Source organism: Hippoglossus hippoglossus, chromosome 10, assembly GCF_009819705.1.
Source record: "Hippoglossus hippoglossus isolate fHipHip1 chromosome 10, fHipHip1.pri, whole genome shotgun sequence".
Classification (NCBI taxonomy): domain Eukaryota; kingdom Metazoa; phylum Chordata; class Actinopteri; order Pleuronectiformes; family Pleuronectidae; genus Hippoglossus; species Hippoglossus hippoglossus.
Window position 1 is genome coordinate 21,704,617 of NC_047160.1, and position 22,849 is coordinate 21,727,465.

Genomic DNA, 22,849 nt, shown 5'->3' on the forward strand with positions numbered 1-22,849 from the left:
TCCCATTTGTCCTGCTCCTGCACACGATGCTAGTATCTTATTTCCTGTAAAACAACCTAAGTCAAAATGTGGCTTCCTTTCCTTGTACGGACAAAAGGATCATCTAAACATGCGTAATTAATTTATGATGATGAGCGGTTGTAGGTGAAATGAGGACTCCTAACGACGAGAAGTTTAAATTCTCCACAAGTTAACTATTCCATTTGATAGTGACTATTAGAGCCAGGAGCTTTTGGTCATGATACAATGAGGAAGACGTGCAAAGCTGCTTGGGCACTGATGAGGGTCTACTGACGATATCACATTATCAGAGTCCACTGTAGCAGCCGAGTCAGAGCAGTAAGCAGCGATTTCATGACATCTATTGAAAGACAGGGATGAGAAAGGTGGAAGGGAAAAGACTAACCACTGACTCCACCGGGTCATGGAGGCCAGAGCGTGTGTGGGAAGGGGATCGAGTACAAAGACGAGGTGTTGATGACTTATATGCGGTGGGCAGAGTCGCTCTAACCGCGCCAGAACGCTGTGTTGGATGATGTCTCGGAGAATCTCTGTTTGGTTTAACTGCTTTGCTGCAGATTGTTGGTGGATTCTTCAAGGTTGGAGGGCGGCTAATGGTCTAGCATCTGCTCAGCGAGGACAAAGCAACCGCACAGTGTGACAACATCCATTGAGGGAAGTAGCGCAGCGGGAGGTCGGAGCTCGACAGTGTGCAGTCTGTGACAGAGAATAAGTGGAATGGGTTTACAGAGGCAGAGGGATGTGTGGTTGGGGAAAGAAACGGGGAACTGTGAGGATGGAGCTCGTGTTGGGATCTGAACGCGCTTGGAAATGAGGCGCAGACTGAAGTGTGTCAAATTAAACACAAAGCTAAGTTTGCGCCCCGCAACAGCTCCGAGTTAAAGTGTTTTTAAGCATCTGACACCCAGTGAGCAGCTTGGTGCCGACCCACCGCGACGTCACCCGTTGGTTTGGGAACCGCAGAGAGTTTAGCTTTTTTTTGTCCAGCTCCAACTTTTATTTTTTTAGAAGTAACTATATTTAGAGAAGCAGGGGGTGGAGCCTGACTGAGATTGAGGACACTGCACACCCACCTACACCTGTAGCCTACACCCATTGGACGGTACTAGCTGTCAATCACACAGCGTGAACATAAACTCCTTGTGAAAATGTTTACTGACGCTATTAATCAAGTGAGAAGTAGAATCCTTTATCACAACCAGTGGAGTCGCCCTCTGCTGGTCATTGGAGAGAATACAGGTGTCAGGCACTTCCGCATTGGCTATACTTTTCGGACCCGGAGACTACGATCAGTTTTATATCCGTCTGTGGGTTTTTCATTGGCTTCATACGACATGTGAGGTCAGTGAATCATTTCAATTCCCTGTATAGGAGCTCGTTAGTCGGCTGTAAATTGACATTCTCCGTGTTTTTATACAACAACAAATCTCCTTGATATAAGTTTTTCTTTCGGTATCTTTCCCCTCGTTTCAGTTGCCTTGCTCTGGTGTTACTGAGACTTCAGAATGTCAGCTCATGTGATATGATGAAACGGGAACACGGAATTTTTAAGGCCACTTTTTAATTACCTCGGCTCCTCGGAGAGCGTCTGGCAGAATCCATGTTCTAATTAAATCACAGTGCAGGTATTCAAAGCGTGATATGTCTCTCAGGTGGACCGGCTGCACCACGAGAACTAAACCCAGACCAATTATCGATATCTTAACTTCTTCAGAAATCCTCAATAGATAAACGCTCATGCAACATTTAAGCATTTATGAAACAAATCTGTGAGACTTTTTCTTCAGGGCGCAGTTCAAATCCACATTTGCCCACACGTCACATAAGATCTCATCTGCTCTCCTTCAAGTTTCAGCTGAGACTTTTTAAAGTATTATTCAGAGTGATTAATAAATCATCAAAATTTACTCCCGGTAATAAAATGCAATATATAAAATTCACACTCGGGGACAATGTTGCCACTCCACCAGAATAAGCAGAATAAATAATTATTTTATTTCAGGGAGTGGAAATATTGCTTTCACTTCTGGAGGGGAGGAATGTAAAACTTTCCCTCTTTGCTCCCATTTATGGGTCCATTCATCATTAAACAATTACATAGGCAAAGAATTCAATTTCCCTCCTCTCATTTCTTCCCTCACGAGCGTGCTTCCCAGAAAGGGCAAAAACATAATTACAGAATGCAGCAACACGCTAACAAAGAAATATCGACTGTTGGCTTATACAGTCGAACATCCAGTGTGAATGTTGAAGGGGTTTTTGTTGCTCATAATGTTTTCCCCTCCATTATCCTGCAGACTTTTTTTCACTGCCGTCATGCAACGTGGGAGAGGTTCATATTTCAAATGAAAGGAATGCGTCTTTTTCCAGTCCCATAAATCCACCTTTGTCTTGTGACCACAGATCAATGACGGGAAGCAGAGGACACAGCCTACAGTATGTGCATGCACTTTAAAACATGCTAAAGAATCTAAGCATTGCGTGTCCACTCTCCACAGAAGCATGTGGTCATTTCATGTAAGTGACTGTCGAAACGTGTGTAGAAGATGCATAGCAGCACACGCGCGTCTCTTCCTCCTCTGCAGCCAGCCACAGCTTTTTGGACGTCGGCTTGGAACTGGAGTCGGCTCACATGGGGGCTCATTTGGCAGCCTGGCCTGTCACCGGGGAGAGTATGAAAGCTAAACCTAATGAAAGCGCACGCAGCCAAAACCTGCCGGCTAACATCTGCCCCATACTTCAGCTCCAGCCAGCTCCAGCCTCCCGTTCTCCAGCCTCTCTTTATTCCTCACTTGAGTTGCAGGTCTATATGATCTTTGATGTGTTGCACGGGCTCCGCGGCCTCTGGGGCTTGGAAATCTATCAAAAACGTGGTGCGTAATTTCAAAACTACAGGGATTTCTGTGAACAAATACGGATTCTTTTCCTATTCCTGGGAGTAATTTTGCAGATACGTCTATTTAGAGATAAGCATAGAGTCTCCTTATCCTTTGCTGACGGGTTATTTTGTGGGAGCTTATTTATTCATTTATACCCAATCTATCATATTTATGTGACTTGGTAGTGGAAAAGTTGGTGCATGTGTAGGTGTGTGCGCGAGTATGTAGGAGTGCACTCTGTTCACGTGATGCACTGCAGTAGATGGTGCTTCTCTGAAGTATTCACAACACTCCTACTTGTCCTGCGTCTGCAGTTGTTATGTTTTTATCCTAACTAGGTATATTACTGTGTTAGTTGGACAAACAATTACAGGATGGATTGGCATGAAATTTCTGATATTGCAGGTCCATGACTTTTCCAGAGAATGAATCCGAAATCTCTGTTAAAGTCCTGATTTGTGCTGCCATGATGGAGAAAGAGATAACTGGAATGACTTCGATTCAATCAAGCTGCACCAAATTTTACACATTCATAGATATTAGCTCCCTTAATATTCATGAATTCCCTGGGAAAACGGTTAAAATGACAAAAAACGCAATTTGTCAATGTTAAAGAAACCAAGACAGAGATTGAATGGGTTCCTCCCTGACCCATAACTCACCCTTCCACCATGTTGTGTGAAAATCCTTTCCCTTGTTTGTATTGAATCCTGCTTACAAAGAAAACCAACAATCAGACAAAGGTGAAAACTGAACCTCCTTGTCTGAGGTAATTACCTCATTAAATACATGGCTGTTGATCTTTATACATATTTATTCTGACATCACATGAACAAGACAAAGTGAAGTTTCTCTCATCAACACACAGAACCGGTGAAGCTCACTGATGCGCCGCCAGCTGTAAAGTCTCACCTGTTCTACATTACGGAGGCCGCTCGACTCTTGGGAACCTTCAGTGTAGCAGATTGTTTTTAGTCTTCTCCAGATCTACATTAAAACACTAATGAATGCTGTAACTGTCTTTTATGTTATGGTTGTGTGTGTGTGTGTGTGTGTGTGTGTGTGTCAGTTTGAAATGTTTCCTGTCACAGTCGGAGCCAAGAACTCATCTGATTTAATAGAAGAGATGAGAGAAGAGCGACTCCCATCTGCTTTTTAAAAGGATCCTCACTAATTATCCTGAAAATAAAAGTAGTCAGATCAGTAAATAACTGAGGGCGACAAACAGCCACAGAGAGCCAACAGCTTTTCAGATGCAATTCAGCTGCAGTGGTCCAATCAAAATGCAGTGAAATGGTATAAAGAGATCTTATTGTAATGAAATAATTATTCTGCACATCAGATTTCCAGCTTTGCACATACCTTGATATCCAGGTCGACTCCAGCTGTCCGGTTTCATGAAACACATCTGGGTGACTGTGGAAGCATCTTAGTGACAAAACAATTTCTGGAAATTATAGGTAAGTGTGCGTATAAACAGAGTACGTGTAGGTGGACGACAATCTTATGATTCTTTTCTATCCAAACAAAATGAAAGGCTGACATCTGTGTCTCTTAAGAAGGAAACGAACACATTGGGCAGAACAGTTCTTTGTTATTTAGGACAGACAATATATGGACCCCATGTATATGAATACACACAGGCAGACCTCATTAAACAAGTAGAGAGACAGGAGCTTCAACTTTGGAGGCTTCATTTGTACAGGAATGTAAAATCCTGCTCGCAGGTCCTACATCTTTCCTGTGATTTGACTAAATGAGCACTCTGGTCGTGGGCAGCACTGGCCTACAAAGTTAACCTTGTTTCTTTTGTATTTTTGGAGGAGCTGTACCACTTGGTGCTCTGATTTCTGAGGCAGCCCAGGGGAGCACAGGCTCAGAAACCAAACATCCACTGTGGCTGCTAATGAGACGGAGCAAATGAGGGACAGCACCGGAGAAAGATGCTGTGGAAAAAATAGAAACCAATAATTTCTGATTTGTCACACAAGTACATCCAGTGGTTAATGTCAGCAGAAGTATAGTCTCACCACCGGCCCTTAGGAAGTATTTCTTCATGTATAACACTATCTTTGGATCACAGCATGGTAATGATGTAGCTATATTATCATTACTAAACTGTTACTACAAAAAAACGTAAAGTACATCTGCCACCACTACCTCGTTAGTCTGATGAACACATTTCAGAATGTTAGTTGCTGCACCTCATTAAAATCTCTTAATATATTCCCCCAAAACAGTTTAATCCAGATCTAATCTTTACAGATCCCACTGAACCTGGTCAATTTTAGAAGATGAATGATATTCTTCATGTTGTAGGGACATAAATCTGTTACACACAGTCACATTATGGGGACTTGTCTTCCTTTTGGGGACAAAAAGCAAGCTCCCTTAAAGTAAATCATTAAATCTTAAGGTGAAGACGACACGTCTTAAGGCTAGGTTCAGGTTAGTGTGAGGGTTATGCAAGGTTAGAGTTACCCGACTGTCTCTGTGTGTGTGTGTGTGTGTGTGTGTGTGTGTGTGTGTGTGTAAAACAGATAATGGTTCAGTGGTCTGTTGGACGTTTACCTGGAGTCTGTATCCGTCAAAAAGACAGCAATTAAAAATAATTTTCTCTTGGCCCAGAGCAAACAATCTATAAGTACGTCTGCTTCAGCACAAGGTAAAACAGATATTTAGACTCTCAGCCCAACAGCAACTTAACAGAATCTACACATTCAATACATCTCTGTGAAGTAAACAGCTGATAAGCTCTGCCCTGCACCGGTTAGAAAGAAAGAAAGAAGCAAAGTGATGAGTCTGATAACAGGAGCTTTCTACTCAGCCAGGGAATAGAGGCAGGATTAGGTCTGTAGTCAAACAATGGAAAATGTGGTCAACTGAAGACATAGATACTCAATAAATATCGATTGGTCTGTAATAACCAATATATTTGAACAATTTAATCACGATAACATTTGAATAGGCCTATGACACCTAGGCCTCATCTATTCATGGCAACTGAAATGAAATGTAACAGCAGAGACGTCCTTCTCTTAAGAATATGTCGATGACGATGCGATCCATGAGGCCGAAGGAAAACAGATTTCATTATGTAACAACATTTATGCCCGACTCATTGGTACAAATACATCTTCATTTATTTCACATACATTTTTTTACTTTTTACTTTTGAAGTTTTCACAATCTAAATGATTCAACAACAAAATGAGAAACTACCACAACAAAGTCCAAATTTCCTACTGGGGAAAATGATGCAAATGTCACTGTAGTAAAATTGACACATGTAGTTTGCCAACCAGTAAAGGTACAGTTAAAGGAATAAAAAGAGACAAAAATAGGACGAAAGGTGGTTCGTGTCGGTACTTTGACCAATACTGGGTCATCTTTATGCTCATCCTGCTGTTACGTTCGATCCTGGACGGTGTTTGAGGACGGATTTTTTGAAAAATACTCAACATTTCTCATAAATATTTTTTTTCTCCTATTGTCATTGATAAATAATATATATGTATTAATATCTAGGAGTTGGTTGGGTTAGCAGGGACAGATATTCACCCATAAAAGCCCTTCCTGAATCCATGGAAACTTCAAAAGTCTGAAGAATGTTCACGTGGGGTTATATCAGTTTTGGCTAATGCAGCCCATGAATATTGCTATGAATAGTTCTTTTGAATGAATTTGTACATACATGTACAAAATGAAGCATTAGGTACACATATGCAAAGTATTGAACATAGGAAATGGTCAGTTTCATTGATTTGTCCAGTGAGTAAGCATGGAGCAAGACTAAACAAAGTAGGTTAATAGCTCAGATACAAATTTGTACTGTACATGGTTCAGCAGTCTGTTGATCCAACCCAAAACAGAAGGTTTCTTTTTGGGTATATAAATTTCAAAAAGCTGATAAATGACACCTACTACCTTAAGGTCCTCTTGGCGCCAACAGTTTTCACTCCTCGTCCGTGTGAGGTTGTCCGCTGTCAGTTGTTTAAGAGGAAGTCCACCTACACATTTCAGTTTATGAAACACAGTATCCAAGCATTTTGTCAAGATCCACCGATTTAAGATACTGCTCCTCTTGATGAAGCCCCAGACCTTTTCACTCTCCCTGCAGTATTGGGAAGTTCAGTAGTCCTATTCGCAAAAAAATACACTGTACTTTGGGCATTTCCAGAATCCAGAATCTCGAATGTACAAAAGAAGTCACATCATTTTCATATTAAAACGACGAGGACCAGCTTGTCCTTCTGCCGAGTCAACATTGGTGCCATTAGACTTTGACCGAGGCACATATTCAACATCTATGTTGTTTTTATGTTTTCCTTTTCCTCTGCTCCAAACAAAAAGGAGCAGGAAACAAAACAAGACCACTCCCAGGAACGTAAAACAACCCATTGCTGTAGACACTAGAATAGTCTTTAGGTCCAAACCGAGGGTCACACCGGTCGTCCCATTGGCAGTGGTGTTGCTGGGATCTGTGTAGTACTGGGTCCTGTTAGCGTACAGTGATCCCAGGCTTTTCACTGCCAATGAAGTCATCAGGGTGTCATTCCCGGCAGTGTTTGATGCAAGGCAAAGGTACACTCCGCCGTCTTGTACTTCTGCTGACTTGATCTCCAGTGTACCGTTGTTGTGGACGGTCACTCGACCATGGCTCCTATTCGTCAGGACACGTCGCCGAGGGGACAGCCAGGACACAGTGGGTCGTGGTGTCCCCTCAGCACTGCAGCGTAACATCGCCCGCTGGCCCTCATCCACAGTGATGGTTTGTGTTTTATTCTCACGAATTTTTGGCTTGGTGCATGTCACGTAATAAGACAGAAGAGTCTCCTTAAACTCCTTAAAAGGTCTTCCTCGGATACCTTCAGGTGTACTACACTCCGGTTGTGAATCCCCAAAGAAGATGGAGTGCCTTTTCTGTAGGATCCACATGAGACGACAGTCGCATACCAATGGGTTGTTGTCAATCAGAAGAACCTCCAGAGCCTCAGGGGACTGAAAAACGCCCTTCTCCAGTGTATCCAGTCGGTTGTGAGAGACATTGAGGACTTTTAGCCCCCGCAGACCCTGGAAGGCATACGGCTCGATGGTGGTCAACTGAGCACTAACCAGGTGAAGCTCTCGCAGGCGAACAAGCTCCATGAGCATCCCTCCTTCAATGTGCCTGATGCGGTTGTAGGACAGGTTGAGGTGTGTCAGGTAGGGCAAATGCTTCAGGGCTTGGTAAGGAAAGGAGGACAAGTTGGTATTGGTTATAAACAGCTTTGTCAGGTTGAGGCCATGCAGGGTATTGGCTGGCACATGGTCTAGCGAAGGCCAATTATCAATTTCTAAATGCCGCAGCCTGAACAGCTTTTTGAATGAGTAAGGATGCAAAGTGTGGATGCCAAGGTAACGTAGATGGAGGCCGACAAGATTGTGCAGGTGGGAGAGGGCCTCAGTGGGAATAACTGTGAGGTTGCATCTTTCTAAGGTTAGAATCTCTAGGCTCAAAAGTCCACTGAATGCACGGTGAGAAATGTAAACCAGATCGTTGTCGCCCACTTCCAAAAACCTTAAATTGTGCAAGTCCTGAAACATATAATCCAGGAGGATGACAATCTTGTTGTCACTTATATCCAGCCGGGTAAGATTAGATAAACCTGAAAAGACTCCCAGGGGAATGAGCTTGATACGATTGCTCTTGAGACTGAGCGAGTGCATGGTAAACAGGGCGTTGAAAGCTCCAGGCTCAACATAACTGATGATATTTCCACTGAGATCAAGTTCCTCGAGCCCAGGAAAGTTCACAAAGTCATCAGGATTGATCATCGTCAGCTTGTTCTTGCTCAGGTCCAGGATTCTGGTCTCTGTTGGCACGCCGTCCGGGATGGTGGGCATGCGCTTGCGGTGACAGACAACTGCCTTGGTCTGCGCAGAACACTCGCAGCGAGAGGGACATCCCAGGGTAGAGCCCACAAAGACAGCCACAAGGGCCAGCCCCAGGAATGGTTGCCAGCATGAGACGACCGTGTGCAGCATGACTTTGCTCATACAGTCGACCATTTTGTCACGGTTCTGCAGGAGAAAGACAGAACAAAGAGAAAGAAGAAGGAGGTAAGTGAAACAGTTAGGATGGACCTTGAGGGGGTGTTCATAAGTTACTATTGCGAATGACAGAGCAGGGCTCGATCTGCTGGGGAGAAAAATGAGACTTTACAAATACACGACAAAAGATCAGATGGACCTCACTCCATACAAATGTCTCATTCTTGCCAAACATCGAGCTCCCTGTTAAAGTACAAACAACCTGAACTGCTGGACCCCGAAGATCATCTCCCAGTTTTTTAATTAAATAACTCCTTTCTCTGCACGAGCACCAGTTAAATGTGAATGGTTTTCTCAGTTACCAGCCAGAAAAAGCTCAATGTTTCTAAACGTATTTACTGATTCAGAGCAAAGCAAATGAACTATACATGTGAAAAGTTCCTTTTTGTGTTCTCAGCCAACATTTGAGCATAAACAAGATGAGAGAGATATCTGGCATTTTGAACATATGACTCATGCATATACTTTCATGGAGCCTCTTCAACCTGGTCGGTCTTACATCTATATATGAACGCTGGTCTTTCATCCGTAGGCTTACTCATATATATCACATAAGCACATGGAGATGAGCAGATATACGAACTGAATGCACTGTTTGCCACAAACAGACTGGGTGACAGGTTGCAAAGATTGCAGACCATCCTTGCCTCATTTGATGTGTCATGGGCTGTGCTAAATTTAAACGGTAAGAGGAATAATCAAAATTTCTCTCCAGGCTCTTAATATGCTCACAGATTATGGTGCAAAGAGCAAAGATAATTTGAGAGCAGACCCATTAAAAGAGAAAGATTATGTAACCCTGAGAAGTCTATTGAAATGGGAATAGAAATATAAAATTGAATCACAGGTATTTTATTCAAAAAGTACAACACAATATTGAAAGCGTTTGTTTTGCATAAATTTGCTCTAGTACTGCCACCATGTTGATCTGAACCAGCAGCAGTGCTTCGAACAAGTCACTGAATATTTACATTTATTTATATCCACATTTCAGATGATTTTCTCCAGTATTTTGTGTCGCTGACTTAAAAAAGAAATAATGTAAATATTTGTAATAATCCCCCGGTTACTGATTAAGGTCTATTTCCCTCTGTCTGTGTTTTTACTTTCCCCTTTCACCAGTTTGCTATAAAGCTGTATTGCTTCAGTTAATGGGCACCATATGGTTGGATTTCCTTTGCTGCAGACTTGTAAAACATTGCCACAGGCTTGTTTAAGTGCTCAACAGCTTTCTAATTCATTTTATTCTAAATAAAGCTAAAGTTAAATCCTCACTATCCGCTTTAAAAGCACTAGCCTTTCCCATCCTGCTCAACATTTGCACACACCTGTACTCCTGCATCCATCAATAATTCGTTATTAGAGTATGTTGTGAAGCATTATGGGAAAAATTATTGAGATGATTCTTTTTATTACTCTGCAGGGTCTGACTCTCATATTATCAATTGACACAGAACGCTTTGTCAGCATCACGATACTGATCTACTCCTAAATTGGATATTTTCTGTTCAATTTGTGTAGTTTATTACATGGTTTTGTGTTTATATTTAGAATTACCAGGTTATAGAAACATTGCCTCTGATGTGGATAGAAAAAAACAAGTGAATTGGCAACTTTATTGGCAAAATACGAACACTACTTGTACAACAGTCAATATACTAAGTAGACAAATTACTTTCTTTAATGCAATAGGAATGTTAAATAAAACGTGGCTAATGTGATTGCCACAGAATGCACACAAACATCCGTCTAAATCTATGTCTATGCGTGTTTCTGCAGGTTCTTCACACATAACAACTACACACAAACACACACACACACACACACGCACACACTGTCTACATGTATTGCAGCAGCATATGAACCAATGGTTAACAAAGGGGTGTCTAATCAGTATAATGAACATTGTGTAATCAGAGTAAGGGTGAGTCTGGGATCTGACCTGGGCAGGATCATAATAAAGTACATAATCAGCAGCAGACGTTGAAGTGTGTTGTTCAGCAGCAAACACTGCACAGAATTAGGCTGATGACCTGGGGCCACATCTACAAACAAAAATCCCAGTGAACTGCTCATGTAAGACGGATTTTCTCTGTGTGTATGTGTGGACCTCACTCCTGAATGTGTGCTGCTTTCCAGTCAAAATACAGGATGGTAAATTTTGTGAAATGTATTATTCAACAGTTACAGAGGGAAAGAGAAACACATTGAAATTTCACCTTGGTTTTCTGGCCTTGAAAGAAAAATCTCTCCCCCAGCAAATGGTTTTAGCGTTGCAGCCTGCATTTTCTGAAAACATCTGTGATTAATATGGACAACTGGTACTATGTTAACAAAATGACACCAAGGTAAGAGCACTGTCTGATAAAATCTGATATAGTGGTGGGCTTGTTATCAGTTGTTCTTCAGCATCAAAGGGCACTGGCTTTTTTTAGAGACGCACAATTTATCCAGTGTGATTACACCAAACACGTAGTTGAGGCAAAAACAACCAATATCTTCCCCAAAAGACATCCTGGTACAAGATAGGAAGGCAACTAAGTACTTTTACTCAAGTACTTCCCCTAGTACAATGTTTTGCCTCTGTTTTCATTTCCTGTTACAGGTTATAAAACGAGATAAAACTGTTAAAATGAAAGCAAATGTTCCCAAACACTGGTCAACAATTACACTGCAAAGGATTCTGCATTCTAACTTTTTTCAAAGCATTGCTTAAATAATTGATTTTTAAAAAGGTAGAATTGTTCAATATTTCGCATTAAAAGCAAAAAGCCTCGAAAAGTCTAAAATATCAGATCAATATTTTATCAAGTTTTCTCCACCATTAATTATTTAAATGTTGTTTGAATACTTAAATGATGCATCAGTAACAATCCAGTAATCTAAAATATGATAATACTTCAGGTACATAATACTTCTGCTGCTTTACTTAAGTGGGATCTTATAAGACTTTTTGTACTGGTACTTTTACTTCAGCGAATAATCATCTACTCAGTCAAATGTTAGGATGTCTGGGTCAAAAATAGCCTCTACTTTGTTTCCCTCACATTTTTCCTCAACATTTCCATTTTATCTCAATATTCTGTACATTGGCAGTGACATTCATTAACAGTCCGGTGACGGCGGAAATCCTGCAATGCACAGTGAAATAAGTCGGCACAGTGAAGGTGTTTCTATAATGTGGCCCCTGACCCACATTAGTGCGGGGTTGGATCCTGAGAGGGGGATGATAACAGCTAATGGCATCTGACTCAGCATAAATCAGCGAGCAGCCATTTCGCAGGGGTGCTGAGGTCACCTGCGCGACGCCATCACCGTGAGCGTCCGTACACAAGTGGCCCCCGATATGAAGCTCAGACTTACGTGATATACATTTCCTGAAATTATGTTCTCTATGACACATACAGTATATGAGAACGTATTTAACGTAGCCCCATTTTTCAAAAAGGGATACAATTCTCTATTTCCATGATAAACTCATTTTAAATCACAAACATGGGGATCTTCCATCCCATGACGCCACTCTTTTACAGCCTCGGGCCAAATAGTAGACGGGCGAGTAGGGAAGTTTTGGCCAAACACAATCCTGCATGTGCCGTTCATCATGAATCGTGTCTTCCTCAACTCTTCCTCAGTGTTTTTGTGTGAATGGAAAGTAACTGATGTAGCTTTGACCGCTGTGCTCTTGACACACGTGTCCAGGTGAATGAAGAGGTTTTATCTGGCACAGATCTAGAGGTGAGAGTGGAGGAACTGTATATGGAAGATTGCAATCACTCCCCGGGCTGCAGTCGGGTGATATCTTCCCTCGGTCATCGCTGAATTTCTGTCTGTGTCTTTCTCGCACTTTGATTCTTTCATTAGGTTCAAACCTTTTTTTTTTTTTTTTCAACCTACAAGCCCTTTCCATATGTTGTATTCTATCACCGGCCTATTTATAACTATGTTCTGTGCTACTCTTTTGTGTCGCACTGTTGTGTAGACTCCTGCTCATTAATTTCGAGTTTCCACACAGACCAAGTGAGGTCTGAAGGGCAGAGAGGAAACAATGCAGTAAAAACCATCTCTCCTTCTGTAGCTAATAATTCCAGAAATCTCTGTCTGTCTGTGGCTCGCATATCTTGTAGTAAAACAATATTAATAAACTTTTATAAACAGGCTCCTTGTGCAGCTTTAGGGTTCTGTGGATTGAGTCCTGCAGCAGGTCTTCACTCGCCGTGTTGTAACTACTGCAGGTCACTTTTTACAGTTTCAGAGACTAAGACTAATTAACATTACCACAGGCAAAAGCCAAAAGACAGGTTTAGAGCGACCACTGCACTAGTCATTGTTGAATATTGTTTTAATGAAGATCATCCTGAAAAGGTCTTTAATATCTTCAGATTCAGTTTTTTGATGAATGCAGTCCATGAAAAATGATAAACTGAAAGCTCCTGCCGTCTGGACATTTAACTTGTTTAATTCAGAGAACGAGGGGATTTTTAGAATGAGCTTGACATTCATATGAATTTATTCATTAATCCTCTTTTATGGTAAAATCCACCTCGATGATCTCAAATTTAGTTTATGTTATGCTTCTTCAGCATTTTAAGTGTAGTTGCAAAATAAAAACAATACCTTTGAATTCGGCCAATCGATGACGAGTTAAGATGCAGCACATACAGCCCTGAGCATATGCTCTCCTGTAAGCTCCTCTGACTTACAGCAGCCAGAAACTCTTATTTTGTAATTGGTGCAAATTGAATCAGGCAATCATGGGTCAGTTTGCTCATCAGCATCTCTCCCCCTGCTGGGGAGAGTGGACACCCACTACTCATGTTTGATTTCAAATTATTTGCAAACTAATTATCCCCACAGCTCCCATTTGAAGGGGAATATAATTATGCAAAATGATTAATTAAATCACTCAATCGGAGACCTCCCTGTATAGAGGTCAGCCTGTTAGACGGCAACACAATCTTGGCGATGCAGGATTTTGGATCTGACTCAGTGTAGTTGTACATACAGTATTACTACTCCTCAAATACTTTTTTAAAATCCTGTTTTGAATTTGTGTTTGAATGCCGGCTACAAGAGCATGAAACCTTTTCATCCATTAGAGGATTATATGAGCCATCGGTTCAAGTGAGAACATGAAAATCAAAGTTGGCATGATAGGAGTTTTCAGCAGTAACTGTGACGCTGTACTGTAAAGTCACCGCTTGACTATGTAACCACCACATCCTGTTTGCACTTCGTCTCTTAAGCCATAATCCTGGCAAACTATTGGTTGTAAACATTTTGGTTTGGCTTTAATCTCGGGGGGAAGTTTGCGCACCCTGAATGCTCACAAGGCACTTCTTATTTTGCCCAAGTAGTTTGAGGATTTAGATAACAACTTGGCCTCTGTGCAATCAACCAATAAAAATCCACTCGTGAAATTGGCCTGCCTCTATCTCCTCTGGAAAGGTTTTCAGACTTTGATGTGGCCCCCAGGCACTGATCATCGAACATAATGTGATTCCTCTTCACACAGAAAGACAAAATGCCCCCGCTGCCTTTATGGTGGATTGGTTGGGAGACAGTTGCTTACTTTGCTTGGCAATTATCAACACCCCTCAAGCATAATCGAAGCGTCAAATTTGTGATATTTTGACTTGGAAGATGGCTCCGGAGGAAGAACCACCGTGAAAGGCAGGGAGAAAGAGGAGAATTAACTCCGAGCTGGAGCAGAGCCACGGAAGGAGCAGAGCTGTGTGAGCGAAAGAAGCAACGATAAAAGCAGCATTATGTGTAATCATGCAGTGGGAGAAAGTGTTACATACTGGGTGCAGCAAGCTCTTTTGTACATTAGCATCTGACATGGCTGCCCTCACGTCAATGGGTCCCTGCACACTCACTGCATTCCTCCAATCCATTTAAGAAAGACATAAAACCATGTCACTACTTTGACATATGCATATTCAAAGTGCTGTTTCTGTAAACTGCACCGTTAATGTATGCACTTCACAGGAACACTGTTTTTGCCGCTGGGTAATTAAAGTTTCTTTGGTAAAGAGTTTTGCTTTCTGCGGACATGCACAGAGTTTGACTAACTAAAAAAAAAAAATAGTACGTCCTCACAAGGGTCATTGTAAGGGAAAGTTATTAAATCATAATTTTATTTTGATGAGGCTTATATCTTATAATGATGCTACCCTGAAGGAAAGATGTTATTAACTTGCAGGTTAGTTCATAGTCAGACTGCAATTAACCCACTTTTTTTCAACATAGCCTTGGTGTGTAATCCAATGGGATCATAATGAGGGGGAAGAGACTGCGACGCTCTTTGCCTTATCCATTATTGAGTGGATCTTTGAAAAGGGCAGCGAGGCTTTAAGGTGAGCCCGCCAACATGCAAAATGACACTGTACTCCTTTAATAAACCACTGTCAATCTGACTGCTCATGCAACACAACGCTTCCTCAGGATGTGACCTGGATACGAATAAACAAGTCAGCCCACATCAATTTTTCCAAATGCAAATAATTAAGTGGAGACGAGAGTCGTATTTCCAAAGGAAGAATAACAAAAGAAAAACAGCAGCAGTAACCTTGATGGTTTTTAACACACACACGGAGAAAAAAAAAATCAACTAAAAAACCCTTGTAGGTATTTTTTCTATTTTCACAAGTTTTCATGAATTGGAATGAATGTGGCAAACTGCATAATTCATTAACACACACAGTGTAAAAGCAACATGATCATAACCACATGATCAAGGGTTTTGGGACCGAGAGCACTTAACAGAGAGGATCATCAGCCTTGGGGCAATAATAGGCTTCCATGCACAAATTGCCCTTCTGCTTGGCTTGCAGAGCGAAGTCAAAGCTCAATTAATCCGTGTTAATTAGAGATAAACTTGGTAGATTGAGTCAGCGGCTCTTTTTTTTACTGTGTCTGATAACCCTTGCTTTGGGAAAGAGTCAAAACGGCAGCATCAAACAGACGGATCGTGATTATCCCGCAGGAAAAGCCTCTTCAGAGAAGAGAGTTAATCCGATGTTTAATAGCTATTAAACATCCTCAACTTTGGAGACAGGAAGGAGCTTGTGAAAAGGTAACAAAACTTGGTAATTAAATGTGCAAGGATAAAAAAACACAATAGCAACAACATGCGAGGGCTTAAAACAGGGGGAACCGAGCGTCGTCAGTTACGTCACAAAGTGACAAGGGAAAAAGAAAAATCCACCAATTTGTCACTGCATTACAGAGCAGGCTGCTACGTGTTAACAGTTTTATTGCAGCGTATTTTTCTGAATTAAAATGACACCCACTCTCCGCTCCCACTAGACTCATTCAACATAAACATTAATGCCCCTTTATATTGATGTGGAGGTGACGTTATTGTGCTTATAGCCACACTTAAGCAGGTCAGAGTGATCTCCAGAGAGAAGTCTGTGTCCTCTCACTGTGTCTACGACATTCAGGACATTAACAAGGGTGAATAGTCGAAATAGGTGCGAATTGCCCAAAGGATGTTTTACAGATGTGTTTTATAAAAGATGTGGAACATTGAACTGCTTTTTTTTAATAATAATAATAAATATTGCCTTGTGGTCAAAGAGTGACAATAAAATGCATTAAAAATATTTTTTGTGTTGCAGGAGAAACACTATCTCCATTAAACTGTGAAGTAAAGTGTTAATAGAAATGGTGAAATCGAAAAAAAGATATTTTCCAAATCTTATTGGTAATAATTTAGTCCTCTTGTAAACTCATTTCTCATTTATTTATATTATAGTGCTTCTTATTTATCCACCTGGAAAATGTTGGAATAATATTTAATGACTTCTCATGAACCCGGGCCGTAGACGTCGCTTTATCCAATCAAATGTCATTTGGGATGATGAGTTAACTCAGTCCATCATATAAACCTGCACTATAGACCATTAGCTGGAGGTTCAGTGTTAGCAGAGCAATATACAGCACCGGGGGGGGTAGGCTGTATAATCCAAATTTACTCGGCACATCATACATCACATAAAAGGAAAATAAAAGTGCTCTTACTACTGTTTCACTGTAACTTTAACAACCAAAGATAAAGAATCCATCTCCAAAAAAGTCCTCATTTTATATTATATTATATTCGTTCACCCGCCTCTCAAGTATCGGCCTCAACAAAGTCTACAAAGCATTAGAAATGTCTTGTGTCAATGATATTCAGTGTATAATAGACAATAACTGATATAAATCATCGACTGTCACCTGCAAACTTCTTGGATTCCTCCACTCCATTATCTGTAACATGACATGCAGCTGATAAACATCACTGTTGTTTTAAATACCCAGAACGTATTAATATTCCACTTTGGCAGGAACAGGACAACCCCACACTCATTACTCATGGTAACTAGCAACATTTTTAGATAATGAAAACACGTCTTTCACCATCTGCACCCTGATCACCACTTAGACTGATGATGTATAACACACACAGCATGATGCACTGTGTCACACATCCTCTACTACACCAACAATAAATGTAACATGCAGTTCACCAAACTACACCGGCTACATTCAAACTGAACATCGATATCTGCATCAGGGACCACAATCAATGTCCTGCGAGCATTCATGTTCTTTATATGCATGTAGGTGTGCAGGTATATTATTGATTAGTTAATAACAAGCCCCCCCGTGGTACTGGAGACGACAACACACGACACGACACAAAGCACGATCCAGGTTTGACATTTCCTTTCCCTGTCAAGCAAAGCTACTGTCAGTGATGCCAACAGGGATTTTCTTTCTTCTGCCTTGTGCCCCCACAGAGAGATTAGCCCACAACAGCAACCCTGAAGCTGCGAAGGACGCAGGCTCTTGCTCGTGGGCACAGCCAGCAGCTTGTGCACACGCTCGCCAACAAAGCCTTGGACCTGGGAGCAGCAGGTGTTTTGAGAACTGCTCCCTCAATCACGCCTGACTGCTGCCAGTAACAGGTATATAAAGGATAAGAGTCGAGACAGGCAGCGCCTTTAATCCCTTTCCTTAATCTTCTCTTCCCTTTAATGACTTCATCAGAAACTTGCATAACCAGCAGGACTGCGCTGAATTTTCCCGTCACCGATCTCTCATACTTCCACTGACCGAGCCCGGGCACCTTTTCATCCTCGCGTCTGCAGATCATTTTTAAAAGGGTAGGCAGAACCTCAAGTGAATCTCTTCCGTCTTTCACTTTGAACCAAAAAAAAGCCTTAGCGAGATAAATTGCGCGCACTGATTAAAATGCATCAGCAGCAGCCGTTAACACATTGTGTGGGCCCGTGAGAGCCCTTGTGGATTCGCTCCTTGCACTCGCCACCCCCATCCCCCCCACCCCCCCACCCCCAGCCCCTCCACGTCTGGGCAGCCTACATCAGGTCTGAGTCTGGGGGTGTTTCATCAGTACTATGACTCAACCACAGAGACTGTGAAAGGTGGTTGGCAAACCCCTTTACCCCTCCACCCACACACCTCACTCTGGCCTTTATCATCCAAACACTTTCATGAAACTAAATATACCACACAGCCTGAAACTAAACGACAGAAGACAGCAGCGCAAATATATAATAACAACAACAATAATAATAATAATAATAAAAGGAAGACATGTAACAAGGAGGGAAGAGTTATTCTCCATAAATGCCTGTAGCAAAACTTCAAACAACAAACAGTATTAAGGCAGCATAATGGAAACATCATTCTTCCCATTGCCATAAGTGCATCAGCTTAGACCAAGTACTTTGCTAAGAGGATGATTTTCAGCAATGAGTCACTGCGAGCACATGCTAATGAATATGACAACACGTCCGTATCAAACATGTTGTGACATTTTGCACGAGCTTTAAGAAATTGTTCTCATGTCATTGCATTTTGTGCATCGAGCATCATTCTGCACACACTGTCTCCAGCTCTGCAGTGAGAGACCACCGGGCAGGACGTGTTCTATGTCCAAAAGAACAGACGCACAAACGCACAAATGAGACTTTGTATTTGTAAAGGACATATACTTAATTCATGACGTTCGCTAAGAGGAACACATGCAGCTCTGACATACCCATGGATCTCCGTGGTGCCCCAGCAGCGTTCCCATGTACTTGGCAGGAAATCTTGCACAAATATCCGCGGGACATGTCTCCATCCCTTCCTCTGAGCCAAAATGGATCAACAACTTCCTGTTTTGAATCTCATTCTCGTGTGCTATGTTTTTTCTGTGCGTATGATGGTCGTCCCCCCGCGTCTCTCTCTTTGTCTTCCCCTCTCTGCCTCCTCGTTGGTTTTCTCTCTCCTCACTTAATCAAGAGATCTGGCCTCTGACCTCGCAGCTCAATGCCATTACACTCCCTTCAATTGTGCAGCTTGTAGCGCCGCGGTAAAGACAACGTAGCCTCATGCATCCCTTAATATCAGCCCTTGATATCTGCTCGAATGCTTTTCTCTCTCCTATGGTCTGACTCATCTGCTGGTGTGAGGTGTCTGACGACATGGAAAAAATACATATTGAGTGTTGCCGCATACATATATGATTATGTGCTTTACGGTGGTATTTCACGCTGTGTGTGGAAAGGGAATGGCATATTGATCGACTCCGATGGATCTGTTGGGTGACCAGCCCTCCGCATCCAAATCAAATTCTTAAACAAACAAAAGAACATAATCAGCAAAGGTCCGGAGGATTATTCTGTGTTCATAAACAATCGATGGATTTCATCACAGATTCTTATATGACTGCACTTTGTTTACTGGCATTCAGTTTCTCCATAATTGTATAACGGTTATTTCTGTCTGTCGTGTGTATATACATTTATTATTGTGTCCGTCCTTGAAAAGCAATGTTTCTCTCCCTGACCAAACTAAGGATACAAGGATAAGAGGAATGTGCCACTAAAGGTTTTACAGATTGTCTGGTGAAGCAAATATGGGCTAAAGAAATGAATTGACCTCTGGATTCAATTCTTTAAAACAGTTTTATATTCAAACTAGTACAACACAGCCATTTGCTAAAAATTACAACAAAAATCATAATCTTTAATGAAATAGAAACTAATTTCATTTTAATTTAAAGGATTATTTTAACAACTGCGGTACGATATATTTGTGTTAATCTTCCACTTTCATTTACTACATTTAGATAAGACATTAATTGTTAAAAAATAAATGGTAGAAAATGGTTTCTGATGATTTCTTTTTTGGGGGGGGGTTTCTTATTTGTACTATTTTCTAAGATTTATTAAGTGAATCAGTTGAATGAATCATTGACAAAATGTTAAGTAGATGAACTGATAATGAAAATAATTATTCGCAGCCCGAACACAAACGGTCACGAAGATGATTCCACTCGACTGCCCTGAAGCTGAGCTGATGATATTAGTTCAGTGCGTAGCTTCGCCTCAGGTGAAATATCGAGGGCGGTTGCAAATGTGCTATGATAGGTGCAGGACGAGCTATAGCAGCGTTAATGTTATTAATGCTAATGTCTGTGCTGCAGGTTCAACTCCATTGCACAACCACTGCTATCTATACAAATTTAGCAGCAGGGAAGAAATATTATGGACATTTCCCATCGCTGCTAATTCAAGTAAAAACACTTCCTACACATAAACACAGAGAGCGTAGCCTGGAGCGTGTGATCAGTCCCCAGGGGCTTCATCCAACAGGGCTAATCTTACTGCAGTTGTATCTGCAGACAGAGGCTTTTCAAAGGGTTGATGAACACTCAGGGGACAAATCAAAGCAGGCATTTGAGAGATTTGGCTGTTTTTATAGCTTGCTGTTATCAGCCATGCAATATGGTCCTCCTATGGGATTATGGTCCGTGCAAGGATCACAAAACCTTATTGGATATTGATCAGGTCACATGACTCAGTTGTTGTGGGGGAGGGGGGGAAACAGCAGCAAAATAAAATAAAAGCTACAGCAGGTGGCAAAAGATAATGTTCAAAATGACCGCTCTGACAATTCTTGTGTTTAATGTCTTGGTCAATAATAATGTCTTGGTCATAACACCCCCCCGCAGACACATCATTTCCTGCAACCGCTCCTCAGCAGCCGGAGAAGACAATTGGCTGTTCCCTTTCAGAAATAATCACAGGATTCACAATGTAGTAGCTTATATATATTAGCATATTTAACTTTATAGTGATTCAGAGCAGGTATGAGGATCAGACATAGGTACAGTGTTGTATTTCCATTTTTTTTACCAGCCTTTAACCACTTTTGTAAGGATGCAGCTGACATTTATCATATCTCCTCAGTGTAGATTAGAGGATAGAACAGAAATGATAAATAAATGTCACTTCCACTGACACGGTGTGATGAGAACTGACCAATAAATCTGCCAGGTCGATATTGTAATCTCACAGTTTATCTACCAGGAAATTATTTTCAATTCAAAAATCCCTTCAGTGTACATCTTGGCAATAATTAAAATAAGGGGGATTAAGGGATAGACTGTATATATAGAAAAAAATGTATATTGAACAATATATAACAGTGTTATTGATTAAAATAAAACACTTCTTATTTGTACCAGTCTAAAACAATCTGATTAGGCTCTATATATATATATATATATATATGACTTAATCTGACACAAGTAAAATTCTGTAAAAAATACAAAAGATAAATAAAATATATACATGTCATAATACACGCAAACAAATAAATAGTTTCTTTATATTCCTTATAAATGCAATTATTTTTCCTTATATCATAACAATAATAATAGATCTCTACATTGAAAGAAATTAACTATAATTTAATGATCTCTTCTGAATGTGAAGATCCAATTCTTTTTGATTTATCATTTCATTGAAACTAACCATCTTCCTTGCTGGTCTATCTGTGTGACTGGTTTTCGACCCTCCACTAGATGCCAAACTGGTACCTCCGTGGATCATTGACACAACATGCAACTAAAGAAATCCTACTTCAACATGACCCCAAAACAACTTGAATGACAGACAAAGCTATATCTCTATTATTATTATTCATGAGAAGCTTCCATGACCTGATTTCCTCTTGATTCTTATGTTAATCCGTCTCCTCAAGCTGTGACACAACGTCTGTCGTATCTATGTCACATAACGCGGCTCTCTACAGTACAGTCATGAGCGACACGGTTTATTTCCCCGCAGCTGGGATGTAAGTTTCCTGTTTTGCCGTCAAGTCAAAACCTGAGCAACAAAACACACTTCATCTATATTTAGTTGTGTGATTAACGTCACCATGATGCACTCTCGTTTCATACATTTAAATATTTCATTAGCACAGTCCTAGGTGGTTTCCTATGCAGCTTCCATGCATCTATAAAGGAAGGTGAGCGGTGGGAAAAAGGATTCTTTGAATTTGAATACTGATCTGTCAGAAGTACTTGTCAAAGGCAATAGCCACAGGCAGCGTTCAGTCAAATGTGCGTGAGCGGGATAGTATTTGCATTGCCGCTGGGCGCTCAGGTAATATCACCGCTTAAACAGTGTTGACGTGCAACAACAGCACACAACAATGTAGCTCGAATCCAATCAAAAATAAACATGTTCAAGTTTCATTAAATTGCATTCTCTGTTACAGATTGCCTCCAGTGCAAACTCTAGCAAACTCTGTTAATATTCAAAAGTGGAGAAGTTTGTAAAAGTGCAGTACTGTACAGAAAAAAAAACAACTCAGATGTATTAAGTCACTTCTGTTTCAAAATATCTAAACTCAAGCTTGATGCACATGTTCTTCCTCAGGTGGATGTTACTGTTATGGCAAAGTGAAACACATTTCCTGCTCCGTTGGTTCCCTTGGGTGTTAGGTGACTGAGGCAGGGGAACAACCTCAGAACTTATCACTGAGCTGCACTCATCCCTGTAGGA

At 41.1% G+C, this 22,849-nt stretch overlaps 1 protein-coding gene across 2 annotated transcripts in view; it reads right to left on the bottom strand.

Annotated features, from left to right (window-relative positions):
• Positions 1–6,025: 6,025 nt before the first annotated feature.
• Positions 6,026–22,849, bottom strand: part of lingo2 (leucine rich repeat and Ig domain containing 2) — a 191,563-nt gene continuing 174,739 nt past the window's right edge. For both annotated transcript variants that reach the window (XM_034598527.1, XM_034598526.1), the window contains one exon: positions 6,026–8,963. In XM_034598527.1, the coding sequence (XP_034454418.1) occupies positions 7,110–8,951 (1,842 nt within the window). In that variant the 5' untranslated portion in view covers positions 8,952–8,963 and the 3' untranslated portion in view covers positions 6,026–7,109. The remainder of the gene's footprint in view (positions 8,964–22,849) is intronic.